The sequence below is a fragment of the Plectropomus leopardus genome, chromosome 8 (assembly GCF_026936395.1).
Source record: "Plectropomus leopardus strain MGB_pleo_1.0 chromosome 8, ASM2693639v1, whole genome shotgun sequence".
Classification (NCBI taxonomy): Eukaryota; Metazoa; Chordata; class Actinopteri; order Perciformes; family Serranidae; genus Plectropomus; species Plectropomus leopardus.
The window spans coordinates 11,093,115-11,112,269 of NC_142183.1; the positions used below are offsets into that span (position 1 = coordinate 11,093,115).

The 19,155-nt window shown below is 39.9% G+C and overlaps 1 protein-coding gene and 1 long non-coding RNA gene across 3 annotated transcripts in view; one reads left to right on the forward strand and one right to left on the reverse strand.

Moving 5' to 3' along the window:
- Window positions 1-11,326, forward strand: part of rab28 (RAB28, member RAS oncogene family) — a 37,189-nt gene extending 25,863 nt beyond the window's left edge. Inside the window, exons 5-8 of one of the 2 annotated variants that reach the window (XM_088080883.1) lie at window positions 4,751-4,854; window positions 4,943-5,020; window positions 8,668-8,769; window positions 9,749-11,326. In XM_088080883.1, the coding sequence (XP_087937009.1) occupies window positions 4,751-4,854; window positions 4,943-5,020; window positions 8,668-8,763 (278 nt within the window). In that variant the 3' untranslated portion in view covers window positions 8,764-8,769; window positions 9,749-11,326. The remainder of the gene's footprint in view (window positions 1-4,750; window positions 4,855-4,942; window positions 5,021-8,667; window positions 8,770-9,748) is intronic. The other variant, XM_042493243.2, reaches the window with a different exon arrangement.
- Window positions 11,327-17,531: 6,205 nt separating this feature from the next.
- The window catches only part of LOC148188862 (uncharacterized), a 181,375-nt gene continuing 179,751 nt past the window's right edge, over window positions 17,532-19,155 (reverse strand). The window contains exon 4 of the long non-coding RNA XR_015777126.1: window positions 17,532-17,620. This is a non-coding gene — a long non-coding RNA (uncharacterized LOC148188862). The remainder of the gene's footprint in view (window positions 17,621-19,155) is intronic.

The following is a 19,155-nucleotide window of genomic DNA, read 5'->3' on the forward strand; positions in this document are numbered from 1 at the left end:
TTTGTGGCATAGATGCAGCGGCCAGAAGTAAAAAGCTATTGTAAGTTTATAAATGAACTACACTATGGTTGCATGAGTTAACGTTGCCACCACAACGAGCTCTGTAGTTTCATTTCGCCACCTAACCATAGCAACTGCCTTTTTATGGCATGTAAAGGCTTCAAAATTCACATTGGGATATTTACAGAGGTATTTTATGTTGTAGGATAAAATGTGAAAGTCCTTAAAGCTTCTGTTGACCACAGATCTTATTTCAGCTATCTAACCAAAAACCCATTCAAAATACACCTTGACAAGGGACTGCAAAGGTGCTGACTCGTTTCTGAATTTAAGGATTCGTTCCCGCACCACTCTATAAGCTGCTGATTACACCAGCACGAGTAATGCTGTAGCACCAACCATGACTGTTAAACTGAGCAAGAGTGCATCTCCATTTTTAAAAGGAAGAATGTACTGCGCTGGAAATCCCCAAATTAAACAAAAATACACATTCTTGCCAAAATGTATGCCATATGCATGAACATAGCCAAAATTATCAAAAAATGAAGAATGAATAACGCGTAAAATACAGTCCCTAAGGGTTAATGTCAGTCGTTCTTCTTTTGAGGGAAGGTGATAAAGCCACAGTATTGGTTTAAAAGCTTGCTCTGGACAGATCCATCCAACCAGAATCCAGCCTCCTTGCTAGTTTCAAGTTCTTAGTGACTCCCTCCAAGCCCGTCTGGTTTCAGGATAATCAGGTCTGCCAGTGAGCGGATTCTTTCCATGAACAAGCTAAGCTGACGTCCCCACAGACACTAACTTGAGGAGAGGAACATCCATATTTTCTTCTCATTTGGTTGTGTTCCCATTTATGTAATAGGTCACTGCAATAACAAACTGGTTATTTACGGTAAAAGCCTAATTTATCCGCCAGATATTAATCTCCAACTGTTGTCTTGTAATTCACTGCAATGACAGGCAGACCTTTTAAATAAACACTAATGGTGACCAGAGCGAGGGAGGGCCATCGCTCTTGACGAGTGATGATCCCCTCCACTATCTCTATGCGCTCGGAGGCCTAAACAGTTTATTTCGTGTTTGCAGTCACTTCCTCGGGGTTGTTAAGCTGATGTACAGTTTGACAGAAACAGAGGGAAACCAGATCATCGGAGGAAGATTGTTTTGACCTGATAAGTAGAAATGGGTACATTAGGGAGAAAAATGGAGCAAAACACTAAAACTGTGGGATTAGTCTTGTATTCAGTTTACACAGACAGATGCCACATGCTGCAGAAATTCTTTTGTGTGAGACTGGAGGCCCTGCTACAGTATTACTTTGTGACTAAAAGGAGCTGTGTAGTTGTTCACAAATCATGAACTTGTTATGCACATGGTGTAATTAAACATTAGAATGCGTGTTCTCACCACAAGGAACATACATTAGATTTTTGGGGGGCTTTTGTTCATATCATCTGATCTTAAAGTTGTCCCAGTTATGGGATAGTAGAGTAGTAAAATGGAAATTTAAACATCTATAGTTGCATGACAAAACTTAACGTGCTTCTGTCTACCTGCTCAGGGACTGATCCTGCAGCCGCTACATGTCAACCGACACTTCATTTAAGTTTTACTCTTAAATTGTTCAAATACTTCAACTGATATTTCATCTGCTGTCACTGCTTACATAACAACTGACAATTATTTACACTGCACACACTTAAACTATCTCTGGGGCATTTTTACATCTAAGTAAATTAAATGAAACTGAAATGCTATCATTGTTTACACTTACAGTAATCTGGCTCACCGGATGTAGACCGTGGTGATAAGCTTGCCAATGGCCAGATATTTAGGCTCACATTCTGCTATCTGCACATTACTGCTTTCAAAAATCTCCAAGTTAACAACATAAATGTCAAAAAGGAGGAGTTTTGACAAAAATTTCAATTTCATTTTGTCCCTGTGAGACAAAACTTTGAGACAAAACTTTGTCTCACAGGGCTCTAAAGCCTTATTCCCACTGCACAAAAATCCTGCTAAAATCCGCTAACATCTGGCTTTTTAATGCAACGGGAATGTGTACGATCGGCATTCACACCCAGGCCAAATGACTCTACAGTAGGCATGGGTTTTTATTGGCTCCAGCTCCGATCAGCATTGATGGGAACACGATACCCGGGTGAATGAGCAGCTTAAGCAGCATTAAAACACTGATCCAAATATATCTGCACCAAGTTTAAAAGAGAGACTGAATTAGTAAGAGATATATAAAGAGAAGAAACAACTGAAAAGTTTTCAAAGACCTCTGTTTCTACTGCTGTCTATTGTTTACCTGTATTATACTCAATTTTAACCCATTTTCTTACATAGACAGTGTACAGAGTTGATTTGCTGCATCTTTTTACCCTGGCAGAGGCGTGCGCCGGTGACATTGACTTCACCAATGTACCGAGCCATTCCACTATCAGCTTTAGCGATATCATCAAAATAATGGTCTGCAGGAACCACATACAGCTAACTAATCGTCTGTGGTTTTAACAGATCGAGTGAACTCCTTTAGAGCTCAAGTAGAGTGAGGCTTCACCTCTTGTCCACTGATGTCGAATTATTTTTCTATTTAATCATTAAAAGTTTAACCACACCATTGATGTTGTGACCTTTTCTTTTGTGGAGCCATTTTAATGACAGTGCTCACCTCCCTATGTGCAAATATTCAACCAAAACAAGTTCCTCCTCAACACTTTTCTGTGTGAGCACAGTCACATTTTGGAGCTTCGTACCACTGTGATTGGTTTAAAGAAATACAAACAATCCAGAGCGTTTTTTCCCTTGTGTGCTTCCAGACCTCCACAACACCTTGGAAATACGTCTTGCTACCTGAGTCTACACTTAAACTGACATTTAAACATAACGTCTTACACTGTAACTGAAAATTTATCAGCTTTCAGTGCTTGAACTTGAAATAAAATTTCAAAAACTTCTAGCAATTACACTTCAACATACAGCTAATGCTCTTTCAGGGCTTTAACTGCAACTGACGTATGACATCTCACATACAAACGAGTGACATCAATACTATTAGCTTATTTAAAGGGTTTCCACCTGCAATTTGCAATTCAAGCAAAACTTAATTTTTCTCAGAAATTCTGCCTCTCCTTATTTTATTGCTTATTTATTTTTCTTGTTTTAACATTTCCTATTGATCCACACACCCACAGGCGAGATTCAGATACCTCCCCACACCTTTTCAGCGTACAGTAACATGTCGTACTCAGCTCCTGAGCCACCATGTTAACGTTGGCTAATCTGACTGTGACACATGATTGATAACGTCTCCCAAGTGTGCAGGATCCAAAGGATTAGCAGTGTTTACTTCTAGTAGCATGCTGGGTACCTCCGCTGTTAATGACTGGAATTAATAACCTGCTGACGCCTATGAGACAGCCATGTTTATGTACAGGCTGAGACATGATGGTCTACCCTGGATACTGAGTAGTTGTAAAAGTGTCTGCCCTCGCCCAGAAAGGTTTGTGTTTATATGTCATGTATGATGATATGATGATGGTAATATTAGTTTAAGCCTCAAATGATTCTTTCCAAATGTGTTTTTTTTTCCTCTTCTCGTCGCTGTGGTTTAGACTTAAATTTTTTGGGGTCATACGAGTTACTACGATATCAACAACACTGTTTATATTTGTTTCTCACTATGTATCTGTCTCTCTTTCTCTATTTCTGGTTTTATAGCTCCTCCCTTTCTAACACACACACACACACACACACACACACACACACACACACACACACACACACACACACACACACACTAAGGGGCATGAGAACGGGGTAAATCCTTGACAACTTCAATGAAACCTCACACAAAGAGTAAAACTCGGGGGGACGAGAGAAATGCAATACCGTACAGTAGTCTGACCTCCTCCAGCTACCATAGACACACATGCACCAGATACCGGGCGTGGCCGCCTTTCCGCACAAAGCCAGAAATAAAGAACGAAGCTATTGCTTTCAGCAGCAAGACCCCCGGGTGACCTTCCTCATCGACCCCGGCATGACCCCATAGTGAGGAAGGAGGGAAGCAAAGCGCCTGGTATCACTGCACAGGAGTCAAATGCACATCACAATAGCTAAAAAGGAAGGCGCTGTCATTGTGCGCTCACAGTAAATCAGCATGAAGGTGACAGTCCCAGATCTTGGGCCTGCGTGCCCACCTTAAAGGCCAGCACACTCATAAGTCAAACTGTTTTCTCCGTCTACACTCTCACTCTGAGTGTAGCCTGAAGACTTCGGTCATCCACGTATTGTTTCTTAAGCATTTCTCCACAGCTGGGCTGGTTTGTCTGTTTCAGGTCAAATAGAGGTTCATGGCTTCGGGCTTCGACTGTACTAGGCTTACACTGAGGAATGTGTCACATCAAGCTTTAGTACCAGCTGGGAATAGATGCTCGGGGCTACCGAATTAATCATTTCCACTCTCAAACCCTCTGAAAAGACTCCCGCCATAAATTAAAAAATAAAACCAGCAGCTGGGTTTGAAAGCAACATAACAATTGAATTATGCTTTGTTTTCACATGTCTATTATTTTACACTAGGCAGACGCCCCTCCATCTTAACTCGAGTGTAAACAGTTATCTTTTCTGTTTATGTTCAGATACGTGACAGTTAACCCAGCGAGAGTGCCGTGTAACCACTGTATAAATCTATCCATCTTTTGAAAGTTTTCTCACACGTCACGCTGTGTTTCGTCCACAGTCGACCTGGAGCACATGAGGACAGTGAAGGCTGACAAACACCAGCGTTTCTGCCAAGAGAACAGCCTCATCAGCCAGTTCGTATCGGCCAAGACGGGAGACTCGGTTAGTAACAGCTGATTCAACAAGTCACAATCAACATTTGTAGTGTAGAGTGACTTTGGAAACACTTAACTGTTTTCTGTTTCTCCAGGTGTACCTTTGTTTCCAGAGAGTGGCTGCTGAGATTCTGGGTGTAAAGCTAAACAAAGCAGAAATAGAGCAGTCCCAGGTGAGCCATTATGCCATCAATGCATTTCTCTCGAATGACACCAAAATTTCTATGCAGGTGCCTCCCAAGCCACATTTTAAATGGCTTTTTTTTCTTAACTGGGATTGAAAATGCATATTTACTGAGCATTTGACTGGATAAATGAGACTTGTCATGCACGGCATGACTTGCGTAAGAGTTCGTAAACAGGTGTTTTGATACAGATTTTCCATTGTAAAAGTGGTTCACTTTTACTCCAGTTAATCAAGAATTTTTCCCATCTTTGGATTCTACGTTCACTGTGGAGGCATGCAAAAGAAACAAAGTTTTTCTCACAAATTCTCACTGGGTGAGACAGTGATATAAATATGATCATTTAGAGGGTAAGATATTCCTCTACATGTATAACTGATTGGTAGAAGTGCAAAAGAGCTGATTTTTTCAGGTTCCTCTCCCCTAACATAAAGTGTGATGTTCTTCCTGAACTTTAGGGAGGTCAAAGTGAGTGTGTGAGGGCAAAGGAGGTCACCACACACTGTAAAGAACCTTTTGTTGTGTAAACATGAGTTTGTTACGTCTGCCTGCTGTGATGGTCTACCTGCCACTGACACTGGCCATCTGTAAAAAGACCCACATTGACCACATTAACGCGTGAAGTCGGGGGTTAAAGGTAGGCTGTCGTAGGGGTGAGGAGGTTAGCATTGGCTGTCTGATTTATTTGGTTTATCTCCCACCGTTTTGGGGCTAAAACAGGGTCTCAGCTTGCCAGCCAGACTGAGGTGCCCAGTGGTGGCAGCTGTAGGATTTACAAGGTCACCTCCCCCAGAAACATTAATCCTGGGTCTGATATGACCGACTGGAGCCACACTGGCTGGGCAGTGGTTGATGAGCCTGGGGGCTACAGAGAGGTCAGGACCCTCAGAGATGGGAGAGCATGTAAAGGAAGGACTGGCCAAATTCTCAAGCCCCTCTCCCATCACCAACACTGCTGCTGACTAACTGAAAATGACCGTCGACTAATGGAGCTGTCCGTCCACCCTCTTCTTCCTGCCCTCCCTCTGATAGCTCTGTCAATAAAGCAAAGTGCTTTAATCCAGGCTCAACAGGCAGGGTGAGGGCTGCATCCAAAAAGGCTCTTTGACAGAAACACACAAAACTTGACACTATGAAGTGTTTTCTGATGCAAATAAAAACCTACAATTGCAAAATTAGGAAGAACATGTAATTTTAGATCTTAAAGAAATCTCGAAAGCATAGTGAAATATCTGAAAATATCTGCCTTAAAATGAGAAAAAGTAATTTTATTTCTCTTAGTTCTATTTTATTTTTATTTATCAGATTTTGAACACATTTACCTACTAGTGAATGTCTGCTGGTTTGGTCTACAGCTGCAATCAAGTCTTATTTCCATTCTCGATTAATCTGACAATTATTTTATCAATCAACTAGTTGCTGTGACTGTAAAATGTCCGGAAGTAGTTAAAAAAATAAATAAAGAAAAAATAGCAGATCACAAAATTTCTGGAAAAAAGATGACATCTGAGAAACTGTCCAGCATCAACCAAACTTAGCAACAGTTTCCCAGACACAGGCGCAGCGTGCATCATGGGTTTGTTTTGCTATTCCCTTGTTTACAGAGTCCGTGAAACCCAGTGATGCTGCTGGTCCATTATCATCAGTGATAATGACTTAGACATTCATGCAAGCATTTTAGAGACAAGCTATATAATGTTAATATACATTTGATAAAGTTGTTATAAAGCTGATTAAAAAACTAAAACTTTGTGAACGAGTCTTAATTAGTACGCTTTGAACAATTTCAGCACTTTTTACCAATACCATGATAATACTGATAACCATGATCATAATGGTTGCTATAATCTTGTTATAAAATGTTTATACCATTTCTAGTTAGAACTTTGCGTGTTTGTTTGGCATGTTTAAAATAGTTGCAGACTAAGTTTTTGTTTATTGTTTAATACATGAATTGACTAATTGTTTCAGTTCAGTTAACATAAATGTATTCTTTGTCATCAAATTACCGTCTAGGAAAAAGAAGCATTTTATATGAATTCTTATGAAGACAATATGATGTTGGAGATGTGAAGGAGTGACACACTGAGTTTGTGTGGTGGATTTAGAGGTGAGGCTCTGAGCAGGTCATGGCTCCAGGTCTAGCCGTGGGGCCAGCGAAGCCTCATTATCAGCTGTCAGCTCCAGAGAGCTGAACACGGGGGTCACAACCCCTGACGGTATTATATCTGCCTGGCAGCCCTCTCCGTCATGGTCCTGTGTCTGTTGGATCAGATAGCGAGGCCACGGATCACTCACTGACTCCGACACCAGGCTTCGGCAGCTCGTTAATCAGACAGCCAACCATGTGGCCATGTGGTCTGTTCTTCGCTGATGATGCAGCAAAGAGTCCAGCAGCCTGTTGCCACATGAAGATCAAATGAAGGCTAATTTGAACTTGAAGGCCCAGCTTAAGTACTTCTAAAATTTGACAACTGCCATGTGTAGCTCTGCTAGATTTCAAGATGTCCATAAGATAGCTAGAGACATCACATCGGTCAGAAATAAAAGGTAAAGTGGCGGCAGGACCCAGAGGAACAAATACAACTTGGTTTATAATCAAAACACAACATTAGGTCACTGTAACACTGAAGAATGACTGCCTCTCCGCCCTTACAATGTCCCAGGATTACACTTTAATTTTTAAATTACTCTATCACTTTCTTCAGGCCATATCACAGGGAGGCCACATATTATCAAATGTGAACAATTTACTGCAACGCCAAAGCAATTATTCCACTACTGGATTAGTATGGGTGTGTTTGATTGAAATTCAAAAAATATCCAGTCACTAAAACCTCCCAACTGCTACCTATAATCTTGATGCATCAAACAATGCACATCTCTGTATCAAAAATCAGGAAAAAAACAATGCAACATGAAGATGATTATTCTAATGAACTTATCAGAAACTGATCACAGGTCACTTGGTTCGGCTACAGAACGCTAAACCTGGATTAGTAGATTAACAGAAAATTAATAATAATTCTAATCTCATAATCTGTCACAACATATATCAAGCAAAACACTTTTTGGATTCTGCTTTTCAAAAGTTCTGCAGATTTTATTTTTATATAATACACTGATTATCTTTCTGTTTGGGACTGTTGGTCGGACAAAACCATTACATTAACTTCTGTAAAATTAGAGTCATGATTTTACTTCAATCTATCAACTAATTGTTTCATTTAAAAAAAAAAGAGATTACACAATAGTAATTTAAACAAACTTGTACTTACAGCTTACCTTTTTCGTTAAAGTCAAAGTATGATTTTTGGGTTAGTTTAATATTTAATTATAACATTTAAGTCAGTTATTCTGGCTTACAGATGGATTTTGTCACAGTTGACATAATTGGCTTGGGCTGCTGTCTGTCTATGCACATTGATTTCATGCATCAGTTTTTTTTTGTCTGTTTCTTACATTTCTTGTTCATTTCTCTCACTCTGTGACCTTCTCCTCATCCTCTCTATCCATTTTCCTCACTCTACATTGCTCAGTTCTTTTCTACACTGTTATCATCCTGTCTCATGTGTCGGCCCTTTTTTTTTTTGCTTCCTCCATCTCTCTGCTGCTGACGTGTTGAACCTGCTCAGAGGATTGTGAAGGCTGAGCTGGTCGACTATCCACAAGATGAAGGCCCAATTAGACAAGAGAACCACCAGCAAAGCAAAATATGTTCTGTTCAATAGTTGCAAGTATGTTGACACAGTGATATATTTCAGTAGATGTCAGTAGAGCAAAATAGTTGATTTTTCAGTTGTAGTAAGTAGCACACTCATTATGGATGTATTTGACGTCTGTGGTTCAGATTAGAGATCTATAGAAAAAGTAGAGAAACCCATCAGACTAAGAGAGTTGACCGTATTTTGTGAAACTGTTCAAGGAATCTAAGTTATGTGTGTTTCTTCGAGTTGCTTGAGAGTTATGTAGTGAGAAAAAAACTTATGATATATTTTAAATCACAACATGGATTTTGAGCTGTGTACAAAGAAATGTTACAGGAATAGTTTGACGCTAAAAATATAATAAATAAATAATACTTATTTTTTATGAGTTAGATAAGAAGATTGATGTCACTGTCTTGTCTGTGCACAATCATGTGAAGAGTCTTTGCTAGTTTTCTGGCAACCTTATGGTAACTACAAGTCATTGTGGCTGGCCAAAAAATAATCCAACACTTTAATTAGTGAGTGTAAAAGGTGCCTGTAGGCAGATTTTTTAGCCTCTGGACAGAGCAATGCTAACTGTTTCCCCTGATTCCAGTCTTTATGCTACGCTACGATAACAGCTGCTGACTGTAGCTTCATATTTAACGTACAGACATGGAGAGGTATCGATCATCTCGTCTAACTCTCAGCTAAAAAGCAAATCTTATTTTTCAAGATGTCTATTGCTGAACTATTGCTTTAATAAAGTACATATATTTTAGATTACAGTGTTTTTTTCACTATTATGAATAGCTCATTTTATTTATAGTCATATACATATTTTCTCACTCTTTTTAACTCTTAGGCCAAAGGTGTTTAACATGGTGGATTTAATTTTATTTCTTTATCCTGGGTAGAAGCTACTAGACTTAACCTCTACAACATTAAAATTATCGTGATTTAACCTTTCCTTCTGTTATGGTAGCCTTTTAATTGCATGTGTTTATCTGTCATTACACTTTTACAGCGTGTGGTGAAGGCGGACATCGTGAACTACAGTCAGGACACCGTGGCCAGGACAGTCAACCCCCCTCGCAGCTCCATGTGTGTGATGCAGTGACCCCCCCCCATGTTCAGCAAACACACACACATACACACACAAACAAAGTCACACTTAAAAATGTAAATTTGCCTTCAGTCAGTATTCCTCTTTTCGGGTTAGTGGGGTGACTGGATGAGATGTGCTCAGAGTGAGTCCTCTGTGTTCCTGTGTGTCAGTTGTACGAGCGAGATGAAGAACAGACCGTGTGGTTTCGAGGCCTTGGCCTGTAGTTCGGATATTTAGCAAGATTGGTTTCTTGGGTGGTTTACCAAAAAGGAAATGGGATCTCCATTTTTTTTCAAGTTAACACGCAGCTATCATTTTATTTCTATGATTCACCTTAAATAAATATAAAAATACGACATATGTGTTACGATATGTGTTAGAATAAAGCTGGTTGTTTAAAAGAGAAAGACTTTAATCACTCTGGTAATTGAAAACATTTTTATATATCAGTATATTTTCCTCTGCCATTGCTATTAGAGACCTTTGTTTAAATGATTAGATACGCTGCAGTATATTTCTAAAGACTATCAACACCTGTCAAATCCGCCTCTACAAAGTGGATTTGCCATAAAAGTTAAACAGGGAGGTTAAAACCAAATGTTCTTTTATGTCTGTGGTGCTCCTCAGTTGGACAGAAGGGAAGTAGGCATTGAAAAATGCTGTAGTGGACTGAAATGAATCTCTGTTTTCAATTTGCCAATTAGGGGCTTGCACTAGCTGTGCTGTGACATGAACTGTGTACTGTTATTTTAAATAGAAATATTCAAATTTTACAATCAGAAATCAATACATTTTATATTCAGATTATATTCAAATAATAATCTCGGTTCTCCAGATGTTTTGCATAGAGTCTACAATGCATTTTGATAATTTCGTTTTTCATTTCCACACTGTGTGACATTCCCAGGTTTCATCCTGTTACATGAAAATTCAGATGCTGTGTTAATAAAGTGTTGATGAAGGTAGGTGACTCTGACTCAGGAAGTACGCGAGTGTCAAGCTGAGCGTGAGCTGAGCTGAAATATACAACATTTTATTAGAGGTCTCTACATAGCCTTATTCAGCTGTCCGTTATAGAACAGAAGTCTGCATTGAAGAATGGCTATGACGCATGAAATGCTTCATAGGATCTTCATTTTAATAGCCTGTTTGTCAGTATGTGTATCGTTAGAGAACTGAGATATTGTACGTTTAACCAGTTTTGTCAAAGTAGTTTCTACATGACTGTACATGTTGGCATGTTTTAATGTGTTGTCCACCGACCGAAATATTCGCCATATGTGTAAAATATGTATTTGTACAATAAAAGCTCCATTTCAAAGCTGCTTTCATTGATTAGGAATGATCAGAACGCATCCTGTAAATCCTGATCATCTAAAGAATATGTACGCTTAAAAAAAATTGAGAATGTACAGTTTAAAGTGATTGTGTAGTTGACGTTAAACAGCGGCAGAGTTTTGTGTTTCTAAATAAAAATGGTACATGGAAAATAAGAAATGATTTGTGCAGTGCATCTGTGAATATTTAATTTGTGATATTCTTTTCGGAGTAATTGATACCTATGAATTACGGAGTATGCAGGTGTTGAAAAATCGATAAAACTTTGAAAATCTGTCTCCTCAAAAAAGCCCTTTAGAGGTTTTAAGTCCTCCATGTTTTTAACATAGGTCTTACATATATTGTTTGCCTGCTGTAGTAAGTAATGTCAATTATTAAATGTTTTTGTATCTGATTGCAGGCTAGTAGGATATATTATACACCTACAAACTATAAAGAGGATTTTTACTACAGTGGATTGTATGCACAGAAAGCTTTTCAATTCTTTTTGTGGAGTTTAAGTCATCACCAGGGTTTCTAATTTCTAATTTTTGTGGCAGTCGGTCACAATATCAACATCTGGCTCCAAATATTGATTTTGTATTTTTGGAGCTGGACCATCCATTTGGAACGCTATTGGATTAAAGATACCGTTTGGTTATTGATTGCACCGCACTGTCAAAACACAGCGTGTACAGACGGAGCAGCAGAATGCCAAGCACAGTAAAAGCGAAACTGAACCGTTCATTGCACTGGATCTTAAAGTTTGTTTCCACCTTCCTCTGCAGCAGCTGCTCCTCTCATCAATCTTTCTGATGTGATCGGATCGACCGATTAATTATTCACTCCACGACTAATATTCCACATACTGCCAATGACAAAAAACCCACAAAATAACTCATGAGTTCTGCCAGTGCTGCGTTCATGGAGAGGGGACACTAAATGACACACACACACACACACACACACACACCTCACATAGATTGTAATACTGTGGGAACATTGGGCGCCATCAGACCTGTTGCACACACTGTCTCTACTGCAGCCACACAAACTAGGAATCTCATTATCTCAAAACACGCGAGGTTTCAATTTAAGCAAAAACTTAAGCGCTGGAGCACAGAGCTTTTGTCTGGCTGAGAGAGAGCAATTAAACAAACACTGCTGACACATACTTATGATGTGTGCCTGCAGGTGAGCTCGCTGCATCTCCCGCACCCCCAAGAGTTTTCTAGGCATCATTGGCATTGTATTAACTTGTTTAATAAAATTAATCATTTGCAGTCTCTCCATTATTTGCAGCTCATACAACTTCAGGGCCAAATACATACAACTCTGTTTGGATTAACAACTAAAACAGTGTGTATGCTCAGAGGCAGATATATGCATGCGCATTCTTTTCATCAGATTTATAAAGCCGTGTGTATGCCTGATTCTGTTTTTATAAATCTCATTCATTGTGGCGGTGAGCACACAGGCACAAGCCTCATTTCCATGCCCACAGTTCACTGTAGATGGACTTATAAATGCCTTTAAACATATTGACACCATTCATTACTCCTGTCAGTGAAATACAGCAAAGATTTTACTAACTGTGTTGCATTGGCGAGGTTCTCCAACAGTGCCAGAGCAACTGTATTTACGCACAGCTGAACCACTAATTGATCACATTTCAGCAAATCACTGATGTGGTGAAATCTTGATCTTCATTATTATTAAAAGTCAGAAAGATCAATTATTCATCTATAGCACTGGTGTGGAAACTAACTGTAAAAAATGCTCTACTAATGGGGAAATTAATGTAGATAAAAATAATGCTGAAATGTATCACTCATTAATGATTTAAGACAAACTTCATAAATGCGCCTTTGATTGAAATTTTACTGAATTCTGTGTAAGCTGCAAATAAATAAATAAATACATAAATAAAACAATCTGTGAACAACCTTAAAACATTTTCTTCCATCTCTCAATTTATGTTTAATCTCCTTTTCATCATCTCACCCGCAGTTATCTCAGCTAAAACTGTGTGTACGATGCTCTGACGAATGTGTGAGGTGTCCACATTGTCACTGCACGTTCCTCCATTATAAAGTTTATGTGCTGGAAAAAGCATATGCCCTGTTTTTGTGTGTACATTTCGTTTATGGTATTAAAATTGAATTAATTGAACAGTAACAGTAAACAAAGTTAGTTTTAGTCATACAGTTTTACCAAAAGCCGAGCTCTGTGAATGTGTACAGGCCTTCTCATCACTCAGCTTTTGTCAACTTGTTACCACATTTGAGTCTTGGTTTCACTGCAATTTTTCACTCGGTGCTGCGAACACAAACCAACAGGAACAGGCCCCGGAGGTGCTCATGTGAGCAGCAGATGATGGGAACTGGACTATAGCTGATGAGGGCATTGCAGATTAAGAATCCATGTGTTGAAATTTAAGCATAAGGACTGAAACTTGACCACCCCAGAGATCCCCCTCTATACAAACCAACCTAAGTCTCTGGTAGCTAATGAGCCACCTGGTCTTTGTTCAGTAAATCTTCACTGAAACAGCCCCTAAATCCACTCCGGACAGATGATACAAACGGCTTTATAAATGGTTGTAAGCTGTATTAATTAATCACTTAAATAGTCTGGCCTTTTGTTGCTGTCACACAACTGTAAGAGGTTTTTTTTTTTTTGCTGAGTCAATGTCACTGAAACCGCTGGTGTATTTAGGAGGATTAGGTGCATCTGAAACCACAGAGACAAACAAAACAAAGACTGTATCTTTACAGGAACGTCTCACATTTTACCGTCGTCCAGGTGTTGTTAAATGTCTGCTGCAGAGCTCCTACAAACAACACTGAAACTCAAAGAGGAGTGAGGCAGCCCAGCTGGGGTCATTCCAGCACACGTGCATTGTTTCGCTTGAGTGGACGTCTTAGGAATTGTCTCTGCTGAATTTTTGTCAAGAGCTGTCACCGACGCTGACAGGCGAGACTTGCCCTTGGCTTTGCGGCTGTTTAGACAGGTGTTTTTGCAAAGAAAACAACTGCAGCTCGTTTCCAGCTTAGACGCTCATCATGCTGACGTCCCTTTAAAGACGGAAGGAAAGAATATCACGGTGCGGATAATGCCTGGGAAGGGTGAGGCTTTCTGACAGATTGGCAAAAGTCAAGGGCGATTTGCGTCAAAATGAATTTGTCTACCTGTTTCCTCCGTGTGAGTCGGTTTGTGTGTCAGTCGGTTTTGGTGTTTGCTCACTCTCCATTTGGGTACACATACCAGCAAAGATGCAGAAGTAAACAGACAAACTGTATTTGTTCATATTTAGTTAACCACGCTGACACATTAAATTTGCTCACTACTTTGTAGTCTCAGAATAAGTTTTGGTCCGCCATGAAACCAAAACACTTCTTCCCTCTGAAGGTCTTTGCCTCTCTGAGCTTTCAGCCTGTATTTACTTGAATCCAGTGGGCACAAGTCCTGCTTTTTTGAATTCTCCTTCCTCTTCCTCCCTGTCTGTGTTTCTCATTGCTGAACGTCTGTGATGACAGTCTCAAAAAACCACACACGACAGGCTGGTAAGAGGGCCCATAGTTGTGGGTTGTGCTTTTTTTTTTGTGTGGGCAGAATGGGGCCAACACCCTCGTGATTACCCACTCACCCTCTTCCGTTTTCCACCTGTGCACAGTGCCAGACCCGCAGCGTTGAGGGAGTAGGCAGGACTGAGTCAACCTCCTCTGATGAGCTCCAGTCCCCCCAGTCCCCACACTGGCTCCTATTCTCTGTTACAGCAAACTGGGCCAGCCAGCAGCCAGGAGGAGTGACAGGCAAGGCAAGGCAGGGCCTGCGCTGGGCCAGAGCTGGCATCCAGTTATTCAGAGCCCTGAGGTGAGCCAGCAGTGCTTCGTTCCCAGGGTACTTCAGAGGATCGCTCTACTCTGTTGTCTGTGGGTGTCCTTAAGTGTGTGTGTGCGTCGCTAGATTGTGATCTGAGAACTTTTGCAGCTTGTGTAGACAGACGGGACTGTCCTGGTAGGTGCCGTGTGTCTGCTGCAGCTGAAAGGCACATGATTTATTTTAGGGGCAAGGATGTGGGCATTCAGAGGGGTCATATTTATAGTCCGCTGGTCTGGTGAGAAGACCTGCCAGCAAAAGCACGGATTCTGAAAAAGAGGCACGGGGACAGAAAACTGAAAAGTCTTTCTCTCTTCAGAGGGCACGGATGAATGCTATTTTCAGTGGGCTGTAATGAATAGCACTTAAAACTGAAAAGCTCTTGTATCAGATTTTAGATGCAGAGGGGAGGGAGGCAATGAGAGCAATAACAAAGCAGGAGGCTCTTTACAGGGTATGTGATATTCTTTCAATATAACAAAGGACACAAAAATCAGGCAGTTTTGAGATAAGAAGTTATATTCTTCCAATAAAAACACCAGATTGATTACCCTTGATCCCCAGCTAAAGGAATAGTCCACTAAAAGTCTATCTCTTGAATATCAGAAATGCATTTTTTTAGGCTTGGAAGGTGGATGCTGCCACTGAAAATCTTGGGGTAGCACACCAAAACCACAAGCTACCATTTTTAATAGTATTTATCAAGCATTTTAAATTTTTAAATCAGGCACTTGATTGCACTTTATAAGTATTGCACTTTATTATCTATTGCACTTGTCTCTTTTTAGCTGCTGCTCAGTGTCTCTGTTTTTATTTATTTTTTATTTTGCAAGCTGGTCCAGAGAAATGTTATTTCGCTGTGTTCTTGCAGATATGGATGGAATGACAAACACGAAACTTTAACTGAATTAAAATGAAGTATATTGACTACTAGAAACTGTGTCAAAACTTTAAGTTAAGCATCTGCATAATAATTAAGGTTGGGTGATATGGAGATTCCTCGTCTGGTGATACACACAAGTAGCCCGATGTCCACTTGGACGACATGTTCAGCTGGAACGTCCATGTTGAGGGTTTGTGTTCTCGCCTACAGCAGAGACTGTACTTCTTACCCAGAGTGTTTGGTGTGGACCAGAGGATTTTGTTTTTATTTTATCAAGGCATTGTAAGAAGCTTAGTCAGATATGGGATGTCAGCAGAGTATGGCAAGCTCACTTTACATTTAAAAACTCAGCATGCTCGTGTGGTGCACACTGCCATGAAGGTGATGGGAAGGAAAGAAAACCAGCCCCTCCAGTAAATGTATGAGCAGTCTGTTATTAGGCAAGCTGAGAGAATAATAACTGATCCATCACGTATCCTCCATGCAGAATACCAGCTCTTGCCATCTGGCAGACGATACAGAGTTCTCCACTGCAAACACAACTGTTTTAAAAACACATTTGTCCCTACCTCCATCAAACTTTTAAACAATGCTGCTTAAGGCTGCAGGGATTGTGCAATAATTCCATGATGCTTTAACAACCGTATGTGTGTGATATGTGTTATGTGCAATGCATGTGCAATATTTTTTATGTGTAATATGGGTTATGTGCAATTTACTAGTGAGATTTGGTACAGCTGGTGCTGTTTTGTTCATATGTCGCTTGTTTCATTTTGACTGTGAAGCCATTTATGAGCACAGCATCTGAGTCAAAGACAAATTCAACTATGTGAATAATAACGTCGAAAAAAATAATAATAAAGTATTGTATCATATCTTTAAGAAAAACAATAATATGCAATATTGTTGCCAATAAAACCCCCAAAAAACAAACCTCTGAAGAGAGAGCCGCACAGCGCACACAGATATAAATAGATGTGGACTGGAGAGGTATGTGTTGTAATACCCTTAAGTTTCCCAAAAAGAGCCTGCAGTATTTAGCCTGCTGTTTTGCATGAGAGCATTCTGAGATCAATATATCAGATTGTTTTTTGGGGAGGTCTCCTATGTGCCGCAGTTATTACGACGCTGCCTCTTTGCCTGCAGTGTTTTATCTACCCTAACCTACTGAATTTAAAATCATCACCCAACTGCTACTTCATGAGTTAGTTTATGAAAGCAAGTTGTGTTTTAAATAGAAAAATGGCGCTCCTGCTGGAAAAATGTTGTCTGGTAATTTGAAAAGCAGTCTTATTTTCAAATATGGTGGCTTTTTCTGGTAAATTTCTACGTATGTGAGAGGTAAAACCCCAATTTCAAACTTTTACAATCTGAGCTCAGTCTTATATCAGATACAGTGCCACTGGCAGACATGCTATGTTGTGTACACATCATAATGAAATGTCAGAGGCTGTCTCACAATGAAGTAGCAGATGATAAATGAATTTTTTTTCAGAGCTGATAATTGAGACATCCTCTGACTTGCAGGGTGTATAGATCATGTGTTTGATAAAGGATCTGCTCCGTTAGAGGACAGCACAATGATATCATGTAAAAATGACAGTAATGATCCAACACTTACCCTCTTCTCAGGACCTGAATTCAGCCTGTGCCATCTTATAACAAAGAGACGGGTGGGACCAGAGTTGGGTGTCACTACTTTACCGCGTCTGTTGGAAGATAAAAATACATAAAAGAGTTAATAACGAGGTGAATATATACGCAGGGAGGCAGATTACAAAGTCATTACTCAACTGCTCCGCTCTGTCTCCTTTGCTTTGTGATTCTTCCCTCATTGTTCCCCAAAATACTTTGGATGCAAAACCTGATACGAGAGCCATTCAGATTTTTAAGTGCTATTCATTACAGCCCACTGAAAATAGCAGTTATCCAAAGATGACACTTTGAGGGTTTTCAAAAGACTACTTAGGAGATGCTGCAGCGCTCTGAGACGCTGAAAAGTGTGAATATAGATGTAGACGTTCCACTGCGGCATTTTTTGAGGTGGGAAAGTATGGCTCTGGGATTAAATAAGTGCCTCTGTGGAGAAGAAATGGTCATAGGCAAAATGAATTGAGCATTATTGCTAATTACAGAGGGCATATCCCATCTGGATTTGTAGAAGTATGCAAATTCCATGTTGATCTGCACCTCAAATTATGTCCCATTTAACGTGCGACAGAGTGGAACTTTCACTTCATATTTGACTGGAAAATTCATTCAGTGCGTAGCCTCAAATATGAGTCAGGCCTCTGTGGAGAAACAATAGTGTGTGAGGATGGCATGTTACACAGTACAAGTCCATGTTTATTGACATCCATGAGTGACTGCTTCAGGTGTTCATTTCTCTCCAGAGACAACCGCTCAAAAAGAAATATTCTGTTGAAATGTGGTAAAAACATGTCATTTCTCTATGTCCAAAGAACAAAAGGCTCAGAATATTAATTTTTCCACCAGGTGTCTTTGGAGATGCCGTGCTTCATGATGTGTACAGAGGGTGCATATCATAAGTGAACCTCCACAATGTCAACTTTTCAGGAATCAAGAAAAATGACTTTTATTTTTAGCTTGACGGCAATTCATTTTTTCAAGCTGTCCGAAGGGAGTAGAAATAGAGTAATATTCTCAGCACACAAAAAAGAACAAAAAATGAAACGCTACATTTATCTAAAGTGATCATGTAAATTACCACAAGTTAAGGGTGATGAGATTTTTGCTGAATATTTGATAGATGAAGCCATCCATCAAATATTGAGTAAAAATCTCACATTTTAGGAACACAAGAACAAAAGAAAAAAGGCCGACCATATGCTGGACGCAACCAATCAATCACAACTAGCTGCGTTTCTGTACAATGGGGATCAATAAGATGCCAGAAAACAACTTGACTGTTTCACTTGACAGCACCAACGACAAACGTGCCATGAAACATGTTGGAGAAGCTGTCAGGTGAGAGTAGGTTAAAAAAAAAAAATGTCATTAGTGTTTTTGTTGGGACGTTGTGAGGCGTCACAAATGCTGAGTCTTCCATTTTGACTACCTAAATGAGACACAATGAACAATTGTGGTAACCTGTAATTGTTTTCGTCCCCAACGCTCCATGTCTGTTAAGCAAGAACATTGTAATGCTGATGTCTTAAGGTGTAATCTCATCAGAGGTCTTGAAAAAAAAAACTGCAAAAATGCATTGGCAGTATTGCATCAG